We start from the raw sequence: 22,963 nt of genomic DNA on the forward strand, positions 1-22,963 counted from the left end.
CCCCACAATGCAACAGGGCTCTGAGTTGACCGCCAGCCTCTGTGAAGTTGTTCAAACACCACTGCGTAATCCGACACCTGACATCATCTGTTTTAGGGATATTTGCTATTTGAGTGAAACCAGATGTAATTCCCCTACATGGAAAAAAAAAAGAAGAAAAAAAAAAGGAAACTCCTCCCCAGAGCTGAAGCTGCCATCGTATTTCCTCAAACTCCAACCGATATAAACTCACACACACACACACTCCTTTGACAGCACAGGAACACGGAGAACACTCAGAAAACTTCACCAAACCCTTTTTGACTTTTGGACTTGAGGTAAGGTTTATTGTTCTACTTTCAGTTTTGGTGAATTCCTTCTCTTGACCAGGGTTAGTTTAAAGTTTGTAGAACTCAGTCTAACAGGATGCAGGTTGAGTAAACCTTCAAATGGAACCAACTCGTCATGAACAGAATTCTCTTCATTGCACTGATTGTTTAAAGTTTATTTCTTTTTTAATTAAGGCTCCAATAGAAGTATTTGTGTCAGCTACAAAAGTAATTAGTGTTTATAGGATTATAATTAGAGAATGTTTTTGACCCAGTTGTACCTTTTTTAATAGAAAGGGTTTTGGAAATCGGAGCTGCAGACTTAACCAGCAGCTGTTTTGACCTCTGTAGAGTTAGTGGGAAGTACTCGTGGAACAACATGCCATTCAAAACATCAGCTCACTTCTGAAGAACAAAGAAACTTCCATCGGGAGAATTCTTATTTTTTTCTCCAGGTTAACTGTAAATTATTTGCATAGATCACGGCACCCTGCTATTTAAATAATGGCATGTCCATCAAATCACCCAAGGGTGAAGCCAGACGAGATGTAATCAATATTTGTGTGTGTTCAGCTCAGTTCACATACAGCCTCAAAGTTAAATTGAGTTTATAGTTAAACTCAACAGGTCGGTGGCCTTTGCTGGAACGCAAATGCAGATTAGAGGCAGGATGTAATAAAACAAGAAAAGAACCTGGAGGAGCTCCAGTTTCATGCTCGTGGCAAAAAAGAAGAAAACATATGTCTATTGTTTGCCACTGACCTCTGGATAGGATGCTGTTATCTCCTGTGCAGCTGTTAGAGGGTTTCCTGGGAAATCTAAACCAGCATGATACGTGTCTTCAGTGAAGCAATCATGTGACCAATTTACAGAAACCCATACAAAAAAGTGATTCAATTTATATCCTTTCATTTCTTTCATAGCAGCTTTGACTGATAAATAATTCTCTCTCTTTCTGAGTTGATGTATATAAAACATGAGGCTTTCTTTCCGTTGTTGCTCCTTCAGGATGTTGCAGTGTGTGTGTGTGTTGCTGCTGGCGGCCTCGGCCCTGAGCCGCCTGGATGAAGCCTCTCTGGACAGCCAGTGGGAAGAATGGAAGATTACACACCGGAGAGAATACAACGGCCTGGTAAGTCCAAGAAGAAAAAAAGCTTTTCCATCAGAACCATAATCCTGGTTAAAACAGACCTCTCTGTAGCGACGATGCTGTTTGTTTGTTTTGGTGAGGACCGGCCTCTCATGACTTGCTTTGCCACAACTGGAGAAAACATGATTGAACAATTTGAAACTTGATAGTGAAAAGGAAGTTCAGAGAAAATTAAACCCTGCAAACTTCTTTGGCTCTGTGTACTCTTGTGGCGACTCCTCGTATTTTAATAATGGACCACGTCCAAGTGTTCCTTTTTAAAGAAATGTACCAATAAGGTTTATAAAAACCTGACGTACAAATCTGACTTTGAATGCAAAATCCTCTGAACTTCAGCAATGCAAATGCCTCCAGGATTGCAGTAAGTAAGTAAAGTTTATTTATATTGTACTTATCACAGACAAGAGGTCACAAAGTGCTGTACAGGAGTCGAAAGAACAAAAAACTAAACATAGATGAACCCAAAGGGACCATAGCAGGGACCAAAACAAGTAAGAAAGCACAATAAAAACCTATAAAAGAAGGTACAGTGAAATACACAATAAAAACATTAAAGAAAATAAATGAATAAAAACGATAAAAATGATAAAAAGCAGGCCATAGAGCATGTATTTATCCAAACACCAATGTAAACAAGGCTGTCTTTCGTTTTAAATGACATCACAGTGGCATCGCAGCAAGCTCTTATAGAGAGACAGCGGGAAAGCTCAGACTGACATTAACGGGAGAGGATGTCAAATGTTCATTATCACTGGAGTTGTTCTAGAAACAAAAAGCATTGAGTTTGAAAATGTTCTTTTCAATAGTGACTTTAATCAGAAGCTTTTATTTTGAAAGCGTTACTGACTGAATAGAATAGTGGGCATTTATTTAGCCCTTTCTTTTGTTTTCGGGCTTTTTGTGTTCCCTCTTTTCTTCGATTTGCTCTCTTTGTGCTTCGGTAAATTGCTCAACACATGGACGTCTTTGTGTTGGGCTCACTGTCTATCCAAAGCCGACTCAATTTAACGGCCAGTCGGCTCACTGCTCGCCTCGTCTCTCTCAACCGGCTGGCCGGTTTCTGCTGACGTCAGCCCGTCTAGTCCGGACGCTGCAGCTCTGTTGAGAGAACATTAAACATAAGAGATCTAAGTCACTTTAAGTAACTTAAGCTTTGTGTTTTCTAGTTTTGCCGACATTCACGACATATTAGTCATATGTATCTTCTCTCATTTTGTCACTGAACATTATTGAAATAGTTAATCTTTCTTTTTATACTTTATGATTTCATAGTCCGAAAAAGGAGCTCAGTTTTAGCCAAATCTTAATGATTTGCAGACTTTTATATATTTAGGATTGTTTCTTCAGAAAATCTGTTTTTATCAAAAAAAAACAACTGCAATGTTTTTTTTATCCATTATGTTTATAGGTTTCACTGCCTGAAGGTTTTCTAAAAAGATTTGGTGCTGCTAGTCCAGGGGTCAGCAACCTTTCCTATCCAAAGAGCCATTTTGCCCTTTTTTCCACACAAAAAAATGTGTCTGGAGCCGCCAAATTTATTTGATATCACAGCTTCTGAAGTTGTATATATAGTCATAATATATATACAAAAAACTATAGTTTGTTGTATTTATGAAATTATAGAACAAGAATAAAGACAATTGTTGACATTGTATTGCTATTTTACCTGTTTATAACTATCAAACTCTTATGAAGAGGAGACAAAAAATAGTCATGTGTGGGCTACATTGAGATCAATTAAAAATGCAACTATGCTAACCTTGAACACTGTCTATAAATGTGGCTCATGTGGTAGAGTGTTCGCCCTGTAATCACAAGGTAGCAGGTTTGATCCCTGTCTTCACGAATCACGAGTAGCCACCTGCAGGGAAAGAGGCTTGACAGCTACATGACAGGATGTGACGCACATTTTAGTTAAAGAAATATTTAAACATTTATTTTGATTAGTGACCCAATATTACCTGAAACTCCAAGATAAGAGGAATTTCCTTTGAACGTTTTTCCACTGAGCAAAAAAAAAAAGAATAAAATAAAAACGTCTTTTTTTCTTTTTTTTTGTCAAAGCCTCAGGGAGCCGCAGAAGACGGGCTAAAGAGTCACATGCGGCTCCGGAGCCGCGGGTTGCCGACCCCTGTGCTAGTCCATCAAAATGCTTTAATTTGGTGTTTAAGTGGATAGTATCAGGTCATCAGCATATAAACAGCATTTTGTCATTATTATTAGCACCAACTGAGACATCTGAAATGTTTGTTAAGGTGTACTGAAGAGGCAACAGGTTCAAACTTAGCACAGAGTGCCATGAGCAGCCTTGTCTAGTTCATTTTATTGTTCATTTCAGAGAGGAATATCTACTAAAGAATGATACAAGGACCGTTTCCCCCAAAGTCAATGTGCCCTAGCATTGCAAAGCAGCTGGATTCTCCTAAAGAGGTTAGCGTAGATGCTGCAATATGCAGTTATATCAGAACTGGAGAATATGCATTGATTGAAAGAAGAGTAAAGAACAACACTGAAGGCTTTTCTCCATTGAAAAGATGTGTTCGCACTTCCCCTTTTCCAAACAGTTTCCAATGACTTCTGGTTTCAAAGCATGTAACAAGGTTAAATGTGCCTTTATACAAAGGATGCATTAACTCTAATTCACCTGTCTTTAATAAACTCAATGTATGTGCTGGAGGTCTACTGCTAATTGGTTTTTCCCCAATTATTTTTTTTGCAAATGCATTAACCTCTTAACCTGCTGCCGTCCCGTGGGCATCCTTTACTGTACATTATATTGTTCACTGTACCCCCTATTTATAGTTCGGTACGAGTTCGGTACGAGTGCCACATGTTTCTGGAAACCTTTGATTCTTGTGATTCCAGCTATGCAATCCGTTTCAAGATCAGACCACCACAGCAGCAAACGAGACTTTTGTCAGACAACAACAAACAAACAAACGATAGCAAAATCCAGGCAACTCACTGATGACGCCTCATATTGATCCAGAAATCCATAACATTCCAACAACAACGGCGTTGTTACGTCGTAAAGGTCCAATAAAAAGAATCCCATAAAAGATTTAGTCCAAAACACGTGATTACATCCATAAATATCCACCAACTGGCGTTGCATCATTTCATATCAGCTGGAAGATATGAAAGAAGATATCTTTGTTTTTAGAAGAAAAGCACGAGCACAGATGAAAACTCAGTATAAAAATGACCGCCGAAATCCAACCTTTACAATGAAACGTCACTTGAACCAATAGGAGCTTCATGTCCTGACTGACAGGCTACATTACCCAACCAGAAGCTACGTTGAAGAACAGAGTCAACCTCTTTCTCCTTACTTGGATCAAGCCTGTCACGTCATACAGCTCAGATAACAGGCGTTTCGTACAGCCAATGAAATTGCCTAAAAAATGAATGCCAGGGGGAGGGGGGGCAGGTAATCCCAACAGCCTTCAATTTGATGAGAACAGACAGCTGCTCACAGAGTCTCCGTTTGGCATTGAATTAGCATGAAAATGCATTTATACTTAATTTTCTCTGTGTCAGCAATACTGGTAGTAAATATGAATAGTACCTCTATAAGTTTGCAAGACTATAAGCCTAAGGTATATAGTATATATATCATGAATATTTTCAGTCTCAAAATGGAAAAACGCCTAGACATTTCATTAGAAAAACATGTGTAAAATATTATTTTTCTGTGATATTGTTATCTGCTTTTTACTTGGACTAGATAAGGCTTCAGGCTATGGTTCCATTGTGTTTTCCAGTGGAAAAAAAAACCTTATACTTTAGTGTGTTCAAACTTATATAACTCAGTGTCAGCAGCACTTAAAGTGATTCTGACTATTGAGGGAAAAAAAGCTTCAGATTGTTACCTTTCAAAAGAGACCAAGACCATGCATTTACTCCAAATAGTTCAAGTACAGCTTCCAATTTACTTTGAGTATACCTGCATAGGCGTGTTTTGTCAAATTTTACAGGAATGCTAAGAGGTAACTGCTGCCAGGATTATTTCCCCTGGTGTTTATGGAGAAACAAGTCAATTCAATTCAAGTGATAACTTACATTGTTATTTGCCACATTTATGATTACAAAGCAGCTCTCTGTTTTTTAAAAGAGTAGTCTGTTTGGTAGTCAAAAAAACATGACTCAATATAAATGTCCTCTATGTTTACACATGACAAGATGTGTAAACGTTGTCCTCAATACACTGCAGCCTTCCTCTACAAGTTAGAGTGTTATCTAACATCGTCAACTATAAATCTTTAGCTGTTAAAATATGCCCTTGTGTTTTTCTTTCACTAGAAAAAGAAAAAAGAAAGAAAGAAAGAAAGAAAATAGACTCTGTGCTGCGGGAAAACAATGTTGACTAAAAAAAATAAGAACTGCGAGGCCGGCACTGGTTGCTCTACTTCCTTGTTTTGGCCCGGAGAAACGAGACAGATGGAGTCAGAGAACAGAGAACCAAAAGTAAAGCAGGACGTGCACAAGGAGAATTTACAGTCGCTTTATCTCTCTCATCCTGAGCCAGTGATTCAGAAAAGTTCATTTCCAAAAAGGGCTGCAGACCCACTTTTGCCAAGCTAACATTTTACAGTTTGATGAAGTAGATTCTGTTCAGGTTTAACCGGGAAAATGAAGACACTTTAGTCGGGCACAAGGACAAAAAAAAAAAGCTCACCCTTGCTTGCAAATTTGGTTTTAGATTAAGGTTAACTTCGATCAGCTGGTATATTCACTAATGGAAACTCAAACTCAAAAAAAGAGAAAACTCCTCTCACCTCTCACTCTATATTTTACTCTCCTTTCGCAGTTTCCCTGTCGCAAAATTTCCCACCTATGTTTTTATTTATTTTGTACTAGCTCCTGGCTGCGGAGAAGGAAGAACATGTTGTTTATTTGGTGTTAAACTCGAGCCGATCCACAGACTTACGTCTCGAGCGCTCACTGAGCATCTGTTCACATCTGGCTAGAGGTCACCACTGTGGAGCGTGTGTGTGTGTGTGTATGTGTGTGTGTGTACAGATGCATTTGTGGATTTAATCTAGAGTGCTGCATGTGCCTGGGTTCATGTACAGTGTGTGATTGTGTGTCTCTTCAATCATTGTTTATATCTGCATGCAATTATTTGAACGCGTGTGTTCATGTGGTCATTACGTTGTGTGTTATTGACATTCATGTGTATATCAGCAGCTCTCTCTCTCTCTCTCTCTCTCTCTCTGTCTGTCTCTCTCTGTCTCTCCCTCTCTCTGTCTCTCTCTCTCTCTGTTTCTCTGTCTCTCTCTCTCTCTGTTTCTCTCTCTCTCTCTCTCTCTCTCTCTCTCTCTCTCTCTCTCTCTCTCTCGTAGTGATTTCAATCAGTATTCCTCCAACAGTTCCTCTAATTCAACCCCTCCTTGAACTGACATCACTTAAATAGAACCAAAGACTTATTTGCATTTTCCCATTACTGGAATGGATATCAAGATGAAAATAATCATTATAGTTATGCTAATGGCTGTTAAGACTATCAATACTGAGTGGAGCGTGGATGTTTTTTAGGTAACCAATCAAACACTTGGCTGTATCTCATTCCCAAATTGAGACGGACAAAATGCGAATTAGACTCCTTAGCACATAAAAGGCGCATAGAGTGGTGGTGAGGTGCAAATATTCTTAAGTAATAAGGGATAGAGCAATATTTTAAGGCAACTTCCAGTTGCATTGGACAGCTATGTTGCTGTTTAAGCTGTAGGGAAGATTGCTGTGTGAATGTGAACTGGTTTAATTGGCCTAATTAATGAAATGGGGCTGGAACACAGGCAAGCTTCCTTTCTTCTCTAATTAAAACGTAAATGTGCCCTATTGGCCCAGATTAATCTCTTTAGAGCTGTCAGGTGTTAACACAGGAAGGAAGGAAAGAAGGAAAGCACAATTTAAGAATGAAGAATCTGCATAATGTTAAGACCTCAGGTGAAAAGACCTGATCATCCAAAGTTCATATTTCTAGACCTAATACATCATCATATGTGCTAAAGTGCCTTCCTCATAAGAAATGCAGACTTCTATCGTCTGAACTTGGAGGACACAAGCATCCCATTATCCTTTGCACGTCACTCAGTTCTCGTCTTGACTCAAAGTGACACATTGCACTTGTTTGTCTCAGGATGAAGAGGGGATCCGCAGGGCCATCTGGGAGAAGAACACGCGTATGATCGAAGCCCACAACCAGGAGGCCGCGCTGGGCATCCACTCCTACGAGCTGGGGATGAACCACCTGGGCGACATGGTGAGTCTGAGTCGTCCTGCATGCTTGAGGACACATTTCTGCTATTTGCTTCATCCCATACAGGGTGCCCAAAGATGGGTTCATTCTTTTCCATTCTGTACTTTGACATCATCGACAACGCGCTCTGCGATGCTACAGACATCGTGTTTTTTTCAGAAATAGACTATATTTATGGCCTCTCCAACCTGATCACCTTCCCATGTCATCCAAGTAAAAGCAATGATTGGTTGATGTCAGATGTATATAGCAGAAACACAAGCTAATTTGCCATAGAGGCATAAATATCATGTTAATGGCACAGAAATATCAAGTGACAGCTAAAGGCAAGTTAGCAAATGACAGAAATTAGAACAATTCCAGCTTGTTTCCGCAACATGTCAGTAGGCAGTTTCAGTTTTAATCGCCAAAAAAACAATCAAGTTTCTATTTCATCATCATTTAATATTGCAATAATATCACTGGCTCAGCCCAGCGGCTGTGGTGCCAACACCAGACAGTTGTTTCAGGTTAATGAAGTAAAAAAATGCCAGCTGTCATGCCGAGGAACTACACCACGTGTTTGCTGTTCCTAGGCCTCCGGAACTACATCTTGTATCGTACATTAAAGGTTTCCCAGATAATACCCCAAAAAATGTAACTCACCAACAATTCTTTTCATTCTCTATTAATAGCCTGGCTTTCATTTTCCTCTGCGCAATGTGACAACTTTGAATATCTTGTTTTGTCCCCAAAGAGATTCAGTTCACTGTCAAGTATGACAAAAAAAGCATAAAATTCTCACTTTTGAGGAATTTGGAGGATACAAAATGACAGACCATTCAGGCCACACATTAGGAAAGTGACTTCATTAGACATTACTCCACTGTATCTTAGCATATCAAAGCAAATAGCTTTTAATAGCGAGATAAATGCTCCGATCATCTTTGACGATTTCATTATAAAAAAACAATCGACTAATCGTTGCAGCTCGAGAAGAGCACTCAGCCATGACCCATTTTCAACTATACAGTCTGAGATACAGCTGTTAGCAACTGTAGCAAGTAATAATTGAGCCGTGTGCTAAATGCATTCATTAGCACGTTGTAAAAAAACAGCTCCTACGTGTCAGAGATTCAGATTGAGTGTCTTCTAGCTGAGCCCGCTAAGGTGAAACCAAATGGGTTTGGTGTGCTCAGATCAGCTGGAGTCGCTGACGTGCGCCAGAGCAGGTCACGATGACTGATGCTTGTTTTTGCATCAAGTTGCAAGCCGCTGTAGGAAGCCGTACATCAAAAATGGGTGGACAGCAATATAAGTAAGAACAAGTGACACGAACATGTACACACATTCAAGAATTCTAGATTTCTAGATTCTAGACCAATTTCATCTGTAGAAACAGGTGGAGGGGAAATGAAGGATGTTTTTTTTCATCTTGCACTTAAGTGAAATGAAAGAAAGGACCAGATGGTCTGTACTCCGTCTGTTAATGATCTCTCAGCTTGCATACCGAGCTGTAATGAAAGCACTGGGGAATTATGATAATAATAAGAAATCAGGATATTATTTTAAATGATGGCTTCATATCAGTAATAACCAGGAGTCCCCTTATCATCCTCCTTTTCTGCTTCTTCTTTTATGTCATTGTTTTTGTAAATCTTGGAGCTTTGCACTTTTGTTCCCCCTCTGGTGTCACTTTTTGACATTTGTACTGTGCAGAATAAAAATTACATTTCATTTTGGAGTAAACCGCTGAACCTGTCCCTTCATGAAACGCTTTCCATCCTCCCCGCTGAATCAAATCCTCCCCCTCCTGTATCTTCTTCACTTGTTCTTGTCTTAAGTCTAAAAATAAATCCTCTCTACCTCTCCTCTCTCGTTCCCGTCACAACACATTTCTATGTCACAAGATTATTCCAGGAAGTTTCATACCGTCTATTGAGTGGTGCAACCTGTAATCCTCAACTTTCTGCACTCTTTGTATCTTGTATAGATCGAGAAACCCAAACATCCTTTTTTTGCATTCATTGTTTTTTTTCCAGATTGTTTTTTTCCCGATGTTAAATATTAACCGTGTCTCTGCTCACGCAGACGTCAGAGGAAGTGTCCGAGAAGATGACCGGCCTGCAGGTCCCGATGAACAGCGAGCGCAGCTTCACCACTCTGGACCGCACCGTGTCCAAGCTTCCCAAATCCATTGACTACCGCAAGAAGGGCATGGTGACTCCAGTGAAGAACCAGGTGAGATATCATGGAGCACACGTCTCGACCCTCGTATGTTTAGTAAAAACTCAAACTGTGTGAACACAACGATTCATCTTATCTCGTCCAGCTCATGAGAACTTCAAGGTTGTTGTTTTTTTGGTGCACGGTGTAGTTATTCATTTGTAGTTTTCAAAGCGTTCTCTTCCAAATAAAAGCAGACGTTTTGGTTTTACAAGAAAAGAGACCTCAAGGGTGAAGACCTAGGTTGGTCTGGTGAAGGTTGGGCTGCTTAACGCCTTCACCGCCGACTCGGATCAGTGCAAATTGGCTTCCACGAGCTTTCGCTGTCCTGCCGCAGATTTGTGACCTAATAAATTCCCATCAAAGCTTCACCTACCTTCAACCAGAGCAGAGTTCTAATCCGCCAGAATAACTGGAAAAACACAATGCACCCCCATTAAGACGCATCGGGCTTTCAATTAACTGCTGTAATATACTGTATATACTGTAAATCAGCAGATGCCCAGAGATCCCGGAGAGTGACAAAGTAGTATTATAACCCAAAAGAAAAACTCACATGGGCAAGTAGGAGGGGAGGTCTTTCAACCAGGAGACTTATGTTCTTATATGGTCACATGCAGGTACAAACAGGAAGTTTGACTTCTGCATTGTGATTAAAGGATGACGCGCTCTACCTACTAAGCCACAGCTGCGTTAGTAATCTACTTATTTTAAGCCCCACCACAATTATGTTTTTTTCCAAAAACCTATAGCATTATAGTTATAGAAAGTGACGCCAAGGGGTGACTTCAAACTGGGCTGTAACTTGGAAGTAAAGCGGGAGGAACCAATGGCTCAGACCATGGCTATCTTCGAACTCGACCTTTTGATTGAATCTCAACGACACGGCTACAAAATCTGTCCACAGACAAGTAAACGGTGAGCAAATAACTGGAATCCTCCTCTGTGGAAATTCCCGCTTCAGCCGGTCGCTCCACATTTGCTGACTCACATACTCAGTCACGAGGTGAAAACAACACCAGCAGGGCTGGTATTTAATATTACAGGGACGTGGATGTCAAAGTGGAGGAACTGGACTTGCAGGAAATATGACAGTCAACCAGACAAAATCATAATAAACACAAGTGAGGACAGCGCTTTTATAATGTAAAATTCCAACATGATCGAGAGCTGATAACACACGATTAAATATTTTCAAGCATACGATCAAAACAGACCTGACATGAGAGGACATCGGGCTGAAAAAGCAATGTTGCAGTTCATAAGAATCAAATCAGAAACGGCACTTATCTCACGATTATGGAGAGAGTTGTATTTTTGTAGCTATCATATTCCTCAGTCAGTAGTTTGCTCATTAACTGAAATAACAAATATGAATCTACAGATAGAAGTTCTGTTGGGGTTTATGCATTTGATGGTGTTTGTTTGTTAGAGGGGTTGGGGAAAACTGAGGAAAAAGTCCCACGGCTGTTTGCAGGCAAAATGCTGAGAAGGAAGCTCACTGATTTCTGTGGGGAACTGTGTAGCTGTTGCAGGCAGAAGACAAAAAATAATCGGATGGGAACATAGAAAGAACGTAAACGGTCAGCCAGAAAAACTAAGTTGCCGTTTTACATTTTTGGAGATACGAAGAGAAGTCGACATGTCGGAATAAAAATTTAAAAATGTGGTTGGTTAGGCAACAAACCTTATTTTGTTATCTTAGAAATAAGATCACAATTTGTGTTAAATATATAACGTAACTAGCGAGAAGAAATAACAATCAAGCGTAAGGTCATCATTTATGATGTTAAGTGGGACATTAACAGCAGTCTCCCGGGTGAAAGTCCTGTATATCTTAAACCTGCATGAAAGTATGAAATCCCTCATATTAAGATGATATTTTTCCTGTAGACATAATGTAACTCAATAATGTTCATCCTTTACCTTCACTTCTCTTTTTTTTTTACTCTAAATTCTAAAGAATAGATGAGTTCAGAAACTTTTTCTCTCGAGGATGTGTGTGTGTGTTTTTTTAAGTATATAATTCAAATGAAAATGTTCAAAAACATCCTCCACATGAGTGACAGAGCAGCATGTGAGCTCAAAATCGGATTTTGAGAATGTAGTGAATATTTTATCTTGTAGCCTTGAAAAAAAAGAAAGGAAAAAAAAAAAATATATATATATATATATATATATATATATATATATATATATATATATATATATATATATATATATATATATCTCCACTTTCAACCTTCATTCATGCTCCAGAAAAGTGAAGGAAGCACACAATCCCAGTTAGTGTACCATCTCGTAACCTGCCGGAGGAAACAGCCTGTTCTCACTGCTAATGGACTGAAAACATAGGAATGACTTTGGTTATTACATGTAATTAGTCATTATGAGTGTATCGGACAGCCGGACTGCGTGTTTATGTAAACAAGGGTTGAGCAGAACAGGAAGTAGGTAGACTGAAATGTGTCGTACATCTGTGCTTTCGGCTCGCAGGCAGATAGCCGCAGAACGATGGGATGTTATCTAATGAGCATCGGAGTTGAGACTGAAGCTGTGAAAGCTCATCAGGGTTAATTAATACACAGTGTTATAGTTTATTTTTATTTTTGTTTTATTGACTTTAAGGTTTCGTGTTTTTGACAACAAAAGTGAGTTTTTCCAAAATGAAGCTTCATCGGTTCAGAAATTCGATTTTTGTATATATATAACATTTTCCTTTTCATTTGTACATCAGTCTATGTGGAGGACGTTGTCGCCCTCTGGTGGATGAAAGTCAAGCCGCAGCTATAAACATGATTTATGGAGCTGCTTCCTGCCGTTCATGAATTATGCAGCAGTGTGACTTCACTCTCTGCATACTAACTAGTCTGCTGCTTCCTCTTCGACGGAAGCATGATGGCTGACTCCCATTTTGATGCTTTTGTTTGTTTGTTTGAGACAAATTTCAGTTCTACTCGACGCTCAAAGCCGCATTCAGAACCTCCTCTGGCGAAATGATGCGATTAGCCTCCACATTTCAAAAACCCAGAGCAGCCGAGTGTTTTCCCGGAGGAGCAGCAGAGGTGGTTATAACTCGAAGCCGGGCGAGAATTTATAGTCAGACAGCGACTCTGATGGTGTTTTACTACTTCATCACTGAAAGAGCGTCAACACAGCAGCCCTGTTCTTTAGAGGAACACTTTATTTTATTTAAATGAAACTAGAGGTGCACCCATGGGTGGATTTAGAGACAAGGGGCCCCTGGGCACAGACATGGAAAAGGCCCCACCACCTCTACACAAGAGCAACACACACAGACGTTATATATTATATAGTCCTTCTATATCGCTCTCTGGTTTGGTGTCTTTGAAGTTGTTATGTGTCACTTTATTTATTGATATTTATTTATTGATATTTTGTTCTGTGGTAGTTTTGCCCCGCTTGTAAGGGACTAAGAGGAGGCAGCCTTAATTTCTTGCAATATTAGTCTTCAAAACACTGGAATTAATCTAACATTCATATGGGCGTTCTATATTTTTCAGTAGTGTCCTTTACAGGCGACTGAGTCGTAGGTTTTTAATATTGAAATATATCATCATATCAGTGACTGGCACGGTGTTGTTGATAAGCAGCACATTTGTGTGACATGAACTCACACAGAAGTGTGTGCCTCCCAGTGGACAGATGGGAGAAGGAACAAGCTTTTTGTTTTTTTCCCTTTCATCTATCAGTCTGATTTCCCTCGAGGCTGATGAGACATTAATGCAGTGTACAGACGCTGTTTTCATCACTGATTAATATGCTAATCATCTTTTCAATGTGGGCTGTAGAAGACTCGCAATTTACCGAAAGCCCAGGAGGTCTTTAGATTACTTCCTTTCACTTACTAAAAAAATAAACCAAAGATATTCAGTTTACTCTCACATATGACAAAGAAAAGCAGCACAATTTCACAGTTGAGAAGCAGGAACGAGAACATTTGTTTTGGATTTTTGCTCCAGAACAAAAGAAATTATTTCCGTTTCTCTCTCTGGGATTTAGATAAAGGCCTGCCTGGATATATATATATATATATATATATATATATATATATATATATATATATATATATATATATATATATATATATATATATATTATAAGTGTATTATAAGCGACTGTATATATACATATATAGATATATATATATATACAGTCGCTTGCAAAAGTATTCATACCTCTTGAACGTTTCCACATTTTGTCACATTACACGCCACAAACATAAATATATTTTATTGGAATTTTATGTGAAAGACCAACACAAAGTGTCACACAATTGTGAAGTACGAAGACAATTATACATGAATTTACATTTTTTTCACAAATGAAAAACTGAATAGTGCTGTGTGCAAAATTATTCAGCCCCCTTTTCTCTGAGCGCAACCAATTGCCTTCAGAAGTTGCCTGTTGACTGCTGAATGATTGAATGTTGACCGAATGACTAAATAGAGTCCACCTGTGTGTAATCTAATCTCAGTACAAATACAGCTGTTCTGTGACGGCCTCAGAGGTTTGTTAAGAGAATATTGGGGAGCAAACAGGACCATGAAGTCCAAGGAACACACCAGACAGGTCAGAGATAAAGTTGTGGAGAAGTTTAAAGCAGGGTTAGGCTATAAAAAGATTTCCTAAGCTTTGAACATGTCACGGAGCACTGTTCAACCTATTATCCGGAAATGGAAAGAGTATGGCACAACTGCAAACCTGCCAAGACACGGCCGTCCACCTAAACTTACAGGCTGAACAAGGAGAGCACTGACAAGAGATGCAGCCAAGAGGCCCATGATGACTCTGGACGAGCTGCAGAGATCCACAGCTCAGGTGGGGGAATCTGTCCACAGGACAACTATTGGGCGTGCACTCCACAAATCTGGCCTTTATGGAAGAGTGGCAAGAAGAAAGCCATTGTTAAAAGAAAACCATAAGAAGTCTTGTTTGCAGTTTGCCAGAAGCCATGTGGGGGACACAGCAAACATGTGGAAGAAGGTGCTCTGGTCAGATGAGACCAAAATTTAACTTTTTGGCCTAAATGCAAAACGTTGGCGGAAACCTAACACTGCACATCACCCTGAACACACCATCCCCACTGTCAAACATGGTGGTGGTAGCATGATGCTCTGGGGGTGCTTCTCTTCAGCAGGGACAGGGAGGTTGGTCAGAATTGATGGGACGATGGATGGAGCCAAATACAGGGCAATCTTGGAAGAAAACCTGTTGGAGTCTGCAAAAGACTTGAGACTGGGGCGGAGGTTCACCTTCCAGCAGGACAACAACCCTAAACATAAAGCCAGGGCTACAATGGAATGGTTTAAAACAAAACATATTCATGTGTTAGAATGGCCCAGTCAAAGTCCAGACCTAAATCCCATCAAGAATCTGTGGCAAGATCTGAAAACCGCCGTTCACAAACGCTCTCCATCTAATCTGACTGACCTTGAGCTGTTTTGCAAAGAAGAATGGGCAAAAATCTCAGTCTCTAGATGTGCAAAGCTGGTAGAGACATACCCCAAAAGACTTGCAGCTGTAATTGCAGCAAAAGGCGGTTCCACAAAGTATTGACTCAGGGGGGCTGAATAATTTTGTACACTGCACTTTTCCAGTTTTTTATTTGTTAATTTTTTTTAAAAACATGTATAATTTTCTTTGTACTTCACAATTGTGTGACACTTTGTGTTGGTCTTTCACATAAAATTCCAATAAAATATATTTATGTTTGTGACGTGTAATGTGGAAACGTTCAAGGGGTATGAATACTTTTGCAAGCCACTGTATGTATGTATGTATATATATATATATATATATATATATATATATATATATATATATATATATATATATATATATATATATATATATATATATATACTCTTATTCTACACCATCATCAGACCTGTAACAGGGCCCATGTGCGTATCGTTGTCATCAAACTAAAACCACCTGACCTCTCCTCTCTTTCCTCCACTCCCGACAGGGTTCCTGTGGCTCCTGTTGGGCCTTCAGCTCGGCCGGGGCCCTCGAGGGCCAGTTGGCCAAGATGACGGGGAAGCTGGTGGACCTCAGTCCCCAGAACCTGGTGGACTGCGTGACGGAGAACAACGGCTGCGGAGGAGGATACATGACCAACGCCTTCAAGTACGTGCAGGAAAACGAAGGCATCGACTCGGAGGAGGCCTACCCGTACGTCGGAGAGGTAAGGAAGCCCCGATGCTGCACGTGTGGAATAAGAACTATTATTTTAATCCTTAACGTCCACCCTCAGTGCGTCAAAGTGCTGCTCAAAACTTTCACGCGTCCCGAGACTGAGGTATCGCCTCCACAGGAACCACAGTTTTAAATGCTTCGTTGGTCTTTCCTGTCACGTGTTGCTGCTGTTGGTGTGACTTCCTGTTCTGTGGCCACAACCCACAACTGGAACCAGTCTCAGTGGCCAGCAGGTGTTGAGACTGTGGCAGGTGTTGAGACTGTGGCGCCCCCTGTGGCTAAATTAAGAGACTCATATGCTCCACTATTAATGATGTGCGAAAAGAAAAAGGTTAATCTTATTGGACTTTTTCTCCCCGTAATATGATTTGTCTAAGGATAAGGATTAAGGTTTAAGGATAATCAGGTTGTACGTTTTGGAACTACAGTTCCCATGATGCTTTGACCGGAAACAAGAAGACACAAAGTTGCAATGGACTTGCAACTGTTGGGGTGCTCGTGAGAAACAAGCTTTTAAATGCTAATAAAAATCAAAGCAGCAGGAAAGAGCCAGGCTAGCTCTTCTGCCCTGTTTCCAGTCTTTGTGCTAAGCTAAGTGGTTTGTGGCTCAACCTTCATAGTGAAGCATGAGAGTGGTGTTGATTTTCTCACCTAATTATGAGAAAGAAAAGTTTAGTTTATTTGCACACATTTTAAAATACACAAACAAAAATAATAAGTAAATAATATCACAGTGCAAGAGGCAGAAACCTATTTGAAGCCTCCATCTAAAAAAATGTAAATGTCACAACATCATAGACAACACAAACTTAATATACATAAGGTGCCTAAATACTATTGATGATAAAGTATTTGAAGAATATATAGGATATTGAATAATAATAATACATTATCAACAGCAAAAAGAAGAAGAATAAAGAAATACAAAGTGTAACTTTAACATTCTGGCTAAATGCAGCAGCAGCAACAAAAAGCAACAAAAAACTAATTGCACAAGTTGCAGAAATGGCCTGTTTACCACAACAGAGCTGCAGACACACACTGAAACCAAAAGCGGTCGGTGGCTCCTTACTTGGCTGTCAGGGTGTCACACTTCAACCAATCAGGCGTCAACAAGAGCAAAATCATACCCTTTGTTCCACTTTGACCTTTAAGGCGGTCGCTATATTTGACTGAAGGGGGGGTGGTTTATTTCTGACAAAGCAAACACAGTTGCCTTATGACTCAACTATTGGTGCAAAGAGGAAGTACGACTTCTTGTAAATAATTAAAGGCTGCATTGTTTCGATAAAACAGCAGAAGATGGAGGACAATTCCATTACATTACCCAATGCGACGTCATCAAATGTCTTGTCAGAACAAAAGTCCAAAATCCCCAAATATTGAATTCACTACAACGTAAGACAAGGAAACGCTGCACATTTGGGAATCAAATGTTTGCCATTCTTGTTGAAAAATGAATGAATTTTTGCAGCTCTGCATTTCTGCACATTTTTCTTTGTGGTTTCTTTTTTTTTGCTTCCTTATGTATAAAGTGTGAAAACCTTCTTTATTTTAACACGCTGCTATTTAAGTTGGCAAACATTTCCTAGCTTGAATTTGCTTTTGTCATTGACAGTTTATTTTTTTTACAGAATACAGAAATCTTAACCAGTATAATCAGTATTTTTTTCTTTCTTTGTCTTGAAGAACCAGCCGTGCCGCTACAATTCATCGGGCATGGCGGCCGAGTGCAAAGGCTTCAAGGAGGTCACAGTGGGCGACGAGCAGGAGCTGGCCAAAGCTGTGTACAAAGTGGGTCCGGTGTCCGTGGGCATCGACGCCGCGCTCGGCACCTTCCAGTTCTACCAGAGAGGTCAGCTAGGCGCTTGGATGTTTGTTTTCTGACTGAATGATCTGCTTCTTATGATGTGTTTTTTTTTAAATGCGGGCAAAGTAGAGACGAAAGGGTCATGATGTCACACTCACAACATTATGTTGAACCTGAACTAATAGATATCGCCATGAAACTTCCCCCGTTGATTAAAGACATGAAGACTTTTGCATTGTAAGTTCTCTAGAATGTTATGTTTAAATATTATGCAAATAAGGCTTTGCCTTATTAAAAAATACTTTTCATCTAATGGTAACTTTTGGTGAATTAAGGAGAAATCCACAGACGCAAAAAAAACGTCTAGTAAAATAAACACCCAAAAGTCTATTTGGGATGTTTTCTGAAAGAAGATTATAGAAGCAAAATAGCGATAAATCTCTTTTTTTCTACTGAAGCCCAGCAGGGTCAAACAAACATGTGCTCCAAACACGCTTTGCACATGGGAGAAGTTTCAGTTGTTTGCAATCTGCAACCTCACCGTCGACAGATCCTACACGCTGGCCCTTTAAGAAGTGTGATTAAAAAAAAGAGCTAACACAACTTAAACAGCATTTTCTATTTTGCCAGTTTAGTATTTTTCATTCCTTCAACTAAATGCTTTTTACATCACTTCCTTTTTTCTTCAGACCTTTCTGGCACTCACTCTTTTGTGATAGAACAGTGTGTTTCAATACGACAAGTCCCATAATTCAGGAGGCATGTTATTTAAGCAATAAGGTACGAGAGGCAGTACTGTGTCGTGCAATAATGTACTGTTCAAGGGAGTTGTTAGGGCCGGCAAACCCTTGAACTGTTATTATAAATAGTAATAGTAAGCTACCTTTCAGCACAAAATAGTTGTAGCCACCAAACGTTGTGTATCGCATTTCAGCGACAGAGAAAATAGTCCCGGGACGCACGGGACGCACATACGGGACTATAAAATTGACTGCCTCACTGCCGGTTGGAAGCAGGTGGAGGATGACACGAAGCCACCGATGTAAAGAAGTGCTCTCGCTGCTTCTGTCAGTCTTTTCTCTGTCATTTTTCTCCTCCATGATGTTTAGAGAACTTGCCTCGCGTCGGGAAATTACCGACGTAATTATCTCTCAGTAGAAATTATCATGATTTTGTGGTCAAACCCTTTTTATTCCTCATCTCATTTTAGGGAGGAAGTGACGTGTGTGTTGCCGTACGTTATGCTAGTGTGGGGGATGCTAAGTGAGCTTGTTAGCTGTTCCGTTTGAGCTAACGTTACTGTTAGCGAATAGCCCCGTTGCAATACTGTGAACACTCAAGCAATACACCTGCAAGTTAAGGAAACCAACGTATGCGGGTCGTTACTGCGGACGTTGCAATATCAAAGTTTACACGAACATGTTTGGTAACTGTCAAACTAACGGTCGCGCAATTTAAATCTACCTGTTATTTTAAGTGCGCACTGATATGGAACGCTCTAAATGTAAACAGGCTGTACAGTACTTTATGGCTGAATAAACTACACCTCGTGACTCACTCTCAACCAATCAGAATGCTTGATTTGATCTACCCGTATTATAATACACATTAAAACTGAGTCATTAATAACTGCGATCAGATTTCATGCTTGTCGCCTGCAGCTCTTCCTCCAACAAATCACTGTGGCCGGCGCGTCTTCTTCCATCACTCCCTGATAGATTTCAAAGTGATCCCGCTGACAAAAACCAAGTGACCGAAATGACTGTTGTCTTGTTTCGCGGACGCATGTTTGATGAACGACTGCAGTCTGCTAAAGCAGAAGGGAATTGGCAGACTCCGCCACTACCAAAACAAACTATTATAAGAGGAGAATATGACAGGATATGAATACGTTGACGGACTGTTGCCGGAAAAAAAACGCAGACCTTAAACGGCATTAAAACTTCACTCATTTTTAAAACGTGACTAAACTGTAAAAAATGTCCCCGTTAAATTACAGTAAACAACTGGCAGCTACAGCCTCCAGCATTCAAATGTATTTCTACAGTATGACTACTATAATTTACAACAACTGATTAATACTTTAAAAATGAATACAGTGCTGTATAGAAACGGCATTTTACTGTTATTTTTCCTTAACCGGTTAATTACCGTACAATTTATGACAGTATGACACTGCTAGAAGCTGATGATTTAAAGCCATTCAGGATTCCTCCAGCAAAATTTAGACTTTCATGTTGGAAAATAAAACTTTCTTGAACTTGAGCTGCATATTTAAAAGCACATCATGCAACCTGTAACAGTAAAACTGTAAGAAAGTAGTGTCAGATTTCCCAAAAGGTATACAATTTAAAAAGATTAGTGCTGGTGCCCTTCCAGCTCTGATTGTCTCCTCGCTCACTCTTCTTCTCCGCCACAGGTATTTACTACGACCGCAACTGCAACAAAGACGACATCAATCATGCCGTGCTGGCAGTGGGCTTCGGAGTGAACTCCAAGGGGAGGAAATACTGGATCGTCAAGAACAGGTGAGGAGGAAGGGATACATCATCGCACGTCGAGAGAGGCATCAGGTGGCTCGCCTGTCGGCCGCCATGGTGACAAACGGAAATGCTCTTTGACTCCCGGCGGTGCTCAACAACTCTCATGTGTCTTTCTCTCCATCTCATCTTTGTGTGTGTGTTTGTTGTCCCTGACAGCTGGAGCGAGGACTGGGGCAAGCAGGGCTACATCTTGATGGCCCGTAACCGAGGTAACCTCTGCGGCATCGCCAACCTCGCCAGCTACCCCGTCATGTGAGGAGGACGAAGGGGCTTCGCTCGGACTACTACACGCACACAATAAAAAATGCACTTGAAAATGTACGCAGAGTTCATTCCAACCACGTTTGTATTACTAAAATCTGCTTTAAATTCATTTATTTTTTTGCAGTGGTCAACCGCAAAAGAAAAGAAAAAAATCCCCTGCAGCCCAAAAAACAAATTGTAAAAGAGACGTCTATAAAACTGACACCGGGTCAATTATTAGTCGTACTATTGTACTTTTTTTAAGCCATAAGTGTTATCTTGGTAAAAAGATTTCCAAAGGCATCTTCTGAATCACTACTGTATGGTTTGCCCATTCTCATTGGCTCATGAGGCCAGATGCATGCTGGGATTAGCACTACTCAGCATATTCAGTGGGCAACGCAACCTCGGAGCATCCGGGAAGCAGGAAACTCTCAGACGAGCAATTCTCATTGAACTGAATGGGCGCCATCTTGGGGATCCAATTCTATAATACATCCATGAGTCGGCAAACAGAGGATTTTATTTTGCGTAGTTTTCAAATTTTTTAAACATTGTGTGAAACATTGTGTGAAGTCAATGTCCTTGAATGTGTCCAATGAGGACGTTTGATTTATCTTGAGTTATTTGAAGCACTTTGAACTTATGAAGACTCTTCAGTTGTATCTCCATAAACAGATCCAGTCCCTCCAGGGGGCACACATTGTGTTAATGACCTGAAACCAGAACACGGGCAGGTTTGGTGCCAAAGCACCAAGTTAAAATCTCACCAGGCACCACGTACCTGCAGGTGACAGTTCCACAGGCCCTTTAGCTTTAATTACCGTTTGAGAAGTTTAAGTCCACTGTGACAGGAAACATTGCTGGACAATGGGAGCTCCTCTTTTCCTTCCGATGCAGAATCGGTTCCTTTTTAAAAAATGTTCTTCTTCTGTTGATCATGTCGACTTTTGTTTTTTTCTGTTCAGCACTACTGGTGTTTTCTATGAATAAAATTTTCATTTTTAAGTTAAACGCATCGTTTGAAGTCCTTATTTCAATTTTTAAAGAAGCGGCAAAAACCTTTTTTTTATGTAGCTGAAGCAAAAAGGCTAAAATCATATTCTAAAATAATACACTTTGTTCAGTAAATATGTGACGCCTGGCAGTATATATACTGAACATCCTATCTTGCTAACAGAGGCTGCTGCCACATTAATGCTGCATTAAGCAATTGTATACGGGTAGTATACAAAAAGTTGGGTTTCTATTTTGCAAACTTGCTGGATCTGACACGTGAAGAGATGCTCCAGTCTATTAAAGTCGAATAAATAACACATCCGTAAAACAATAAGGCCTGTCTAAGAGATTGCATTCAATCATAAAAAAGTTACATGGTCTGGTAGTGCAGCACAGAACATCATGTTCAGGAAATAAACAAAACCTGACAAAAATTGACAATGTCTGTAAAAGTAGAAATGTCAATAATTAATTAATTGATTGATTGATTCAAAGGAAATGAGAGGATTTAGCCCCACATGAGAGCTGATAACAAACAGACTAATGGGAAATCATTAATGTCTTATCAGCTCAGTTTAAAAAAATAAATCATATTGTTTTCCTCTGTCAAGAACAAACTTTTTGGCATAATCTTAATAAACAAAATATCAGCACTAGATAACAAATTAAATAATATGTAATGTATATATTCAGAATAGCGAAGTGTTTCACAATGCTATTCTGAATAGGTTTGTCCTAAAAGAATTAAAAGATATTTGTCAGTGCCCACGGTTCACACAGTGTGGTGACCTTTCATCAGTTCAAAAGCACCTCTTGACCTCCACTTTGCTCCAGAAACACCCCCCCCCCCCCCCCCCCCCCCCACACACACACACACACACACACACACACACACATCCCTCCCCCCACACTGACTGCATTTCCAGGACGTTTCTGTTCCCTCGACTCAGAATCCTAATGTTTCATAACCTCACTGACCTTTTCCATTCACACCACCATCATACAAATAACCAAAAACATATGTTTGAAATGTTTTTCATTGCCATTTGTTTCACCCTCAGGACAATATGTCAACTTTGTGCACAAAATAATTCATAACCTCATTGTGTTAACGTTCACTGAGCAATTTCTTATTAGTGTCATCCGACATGCTTGTATTGTGAGTTGCAGTTCACATCACAGCCTCAAGGAGGTGCTAGTGCGCCTTTAGACTTTATAAAG

At 39.9% G+C, this 22,963-nt stretch overlaps 1 protein-coding gene across 1 annotated transcript; it reads left to right on the forward strand.

Moving 5' to 3' along the window:
• The first annotated feature begins 259 nt into the window (after positions 1-259).
• On the forward strand, positions 260-21,751 carry ctsk (cathepsin K). The gene is made up of 8 exons (XM_079227172.1): positions 260-317; positions 1,317-1,440; positions 7,601-7,723; positions 9,791-9,940; positions 15,918-16,136; positions 17,837-18,002; positions 20,377-20,485; positions 20,657-21,751. The coding sequence occupies exons 2-8, from the start codon at positions 1,318-1,320 to the stop codon at positions 20,754-20,756; spliced, it is 990 nt and encodes a 329-aa protein (XP_079083298.1). The 5' UTR covers positions 260-317; position 1,317; the 3' UTR covers positions 20,757-21,751.
• The last annotated feature ends 1,212 nt before the right edge of the window (positions 21,752-22,963 follow it).

Source organism: Taurulus bubalis (genome assembly GCF_910589615.1).
Source record: "Taurulus bubalis genome assembly, chromosome: 12".
Lineage (NCBI taxonomy): Eukaryota > Metazoa > Chordata > Actinopteri > Perciformes > Cottidae > Taurulus > Taurulus bubalis.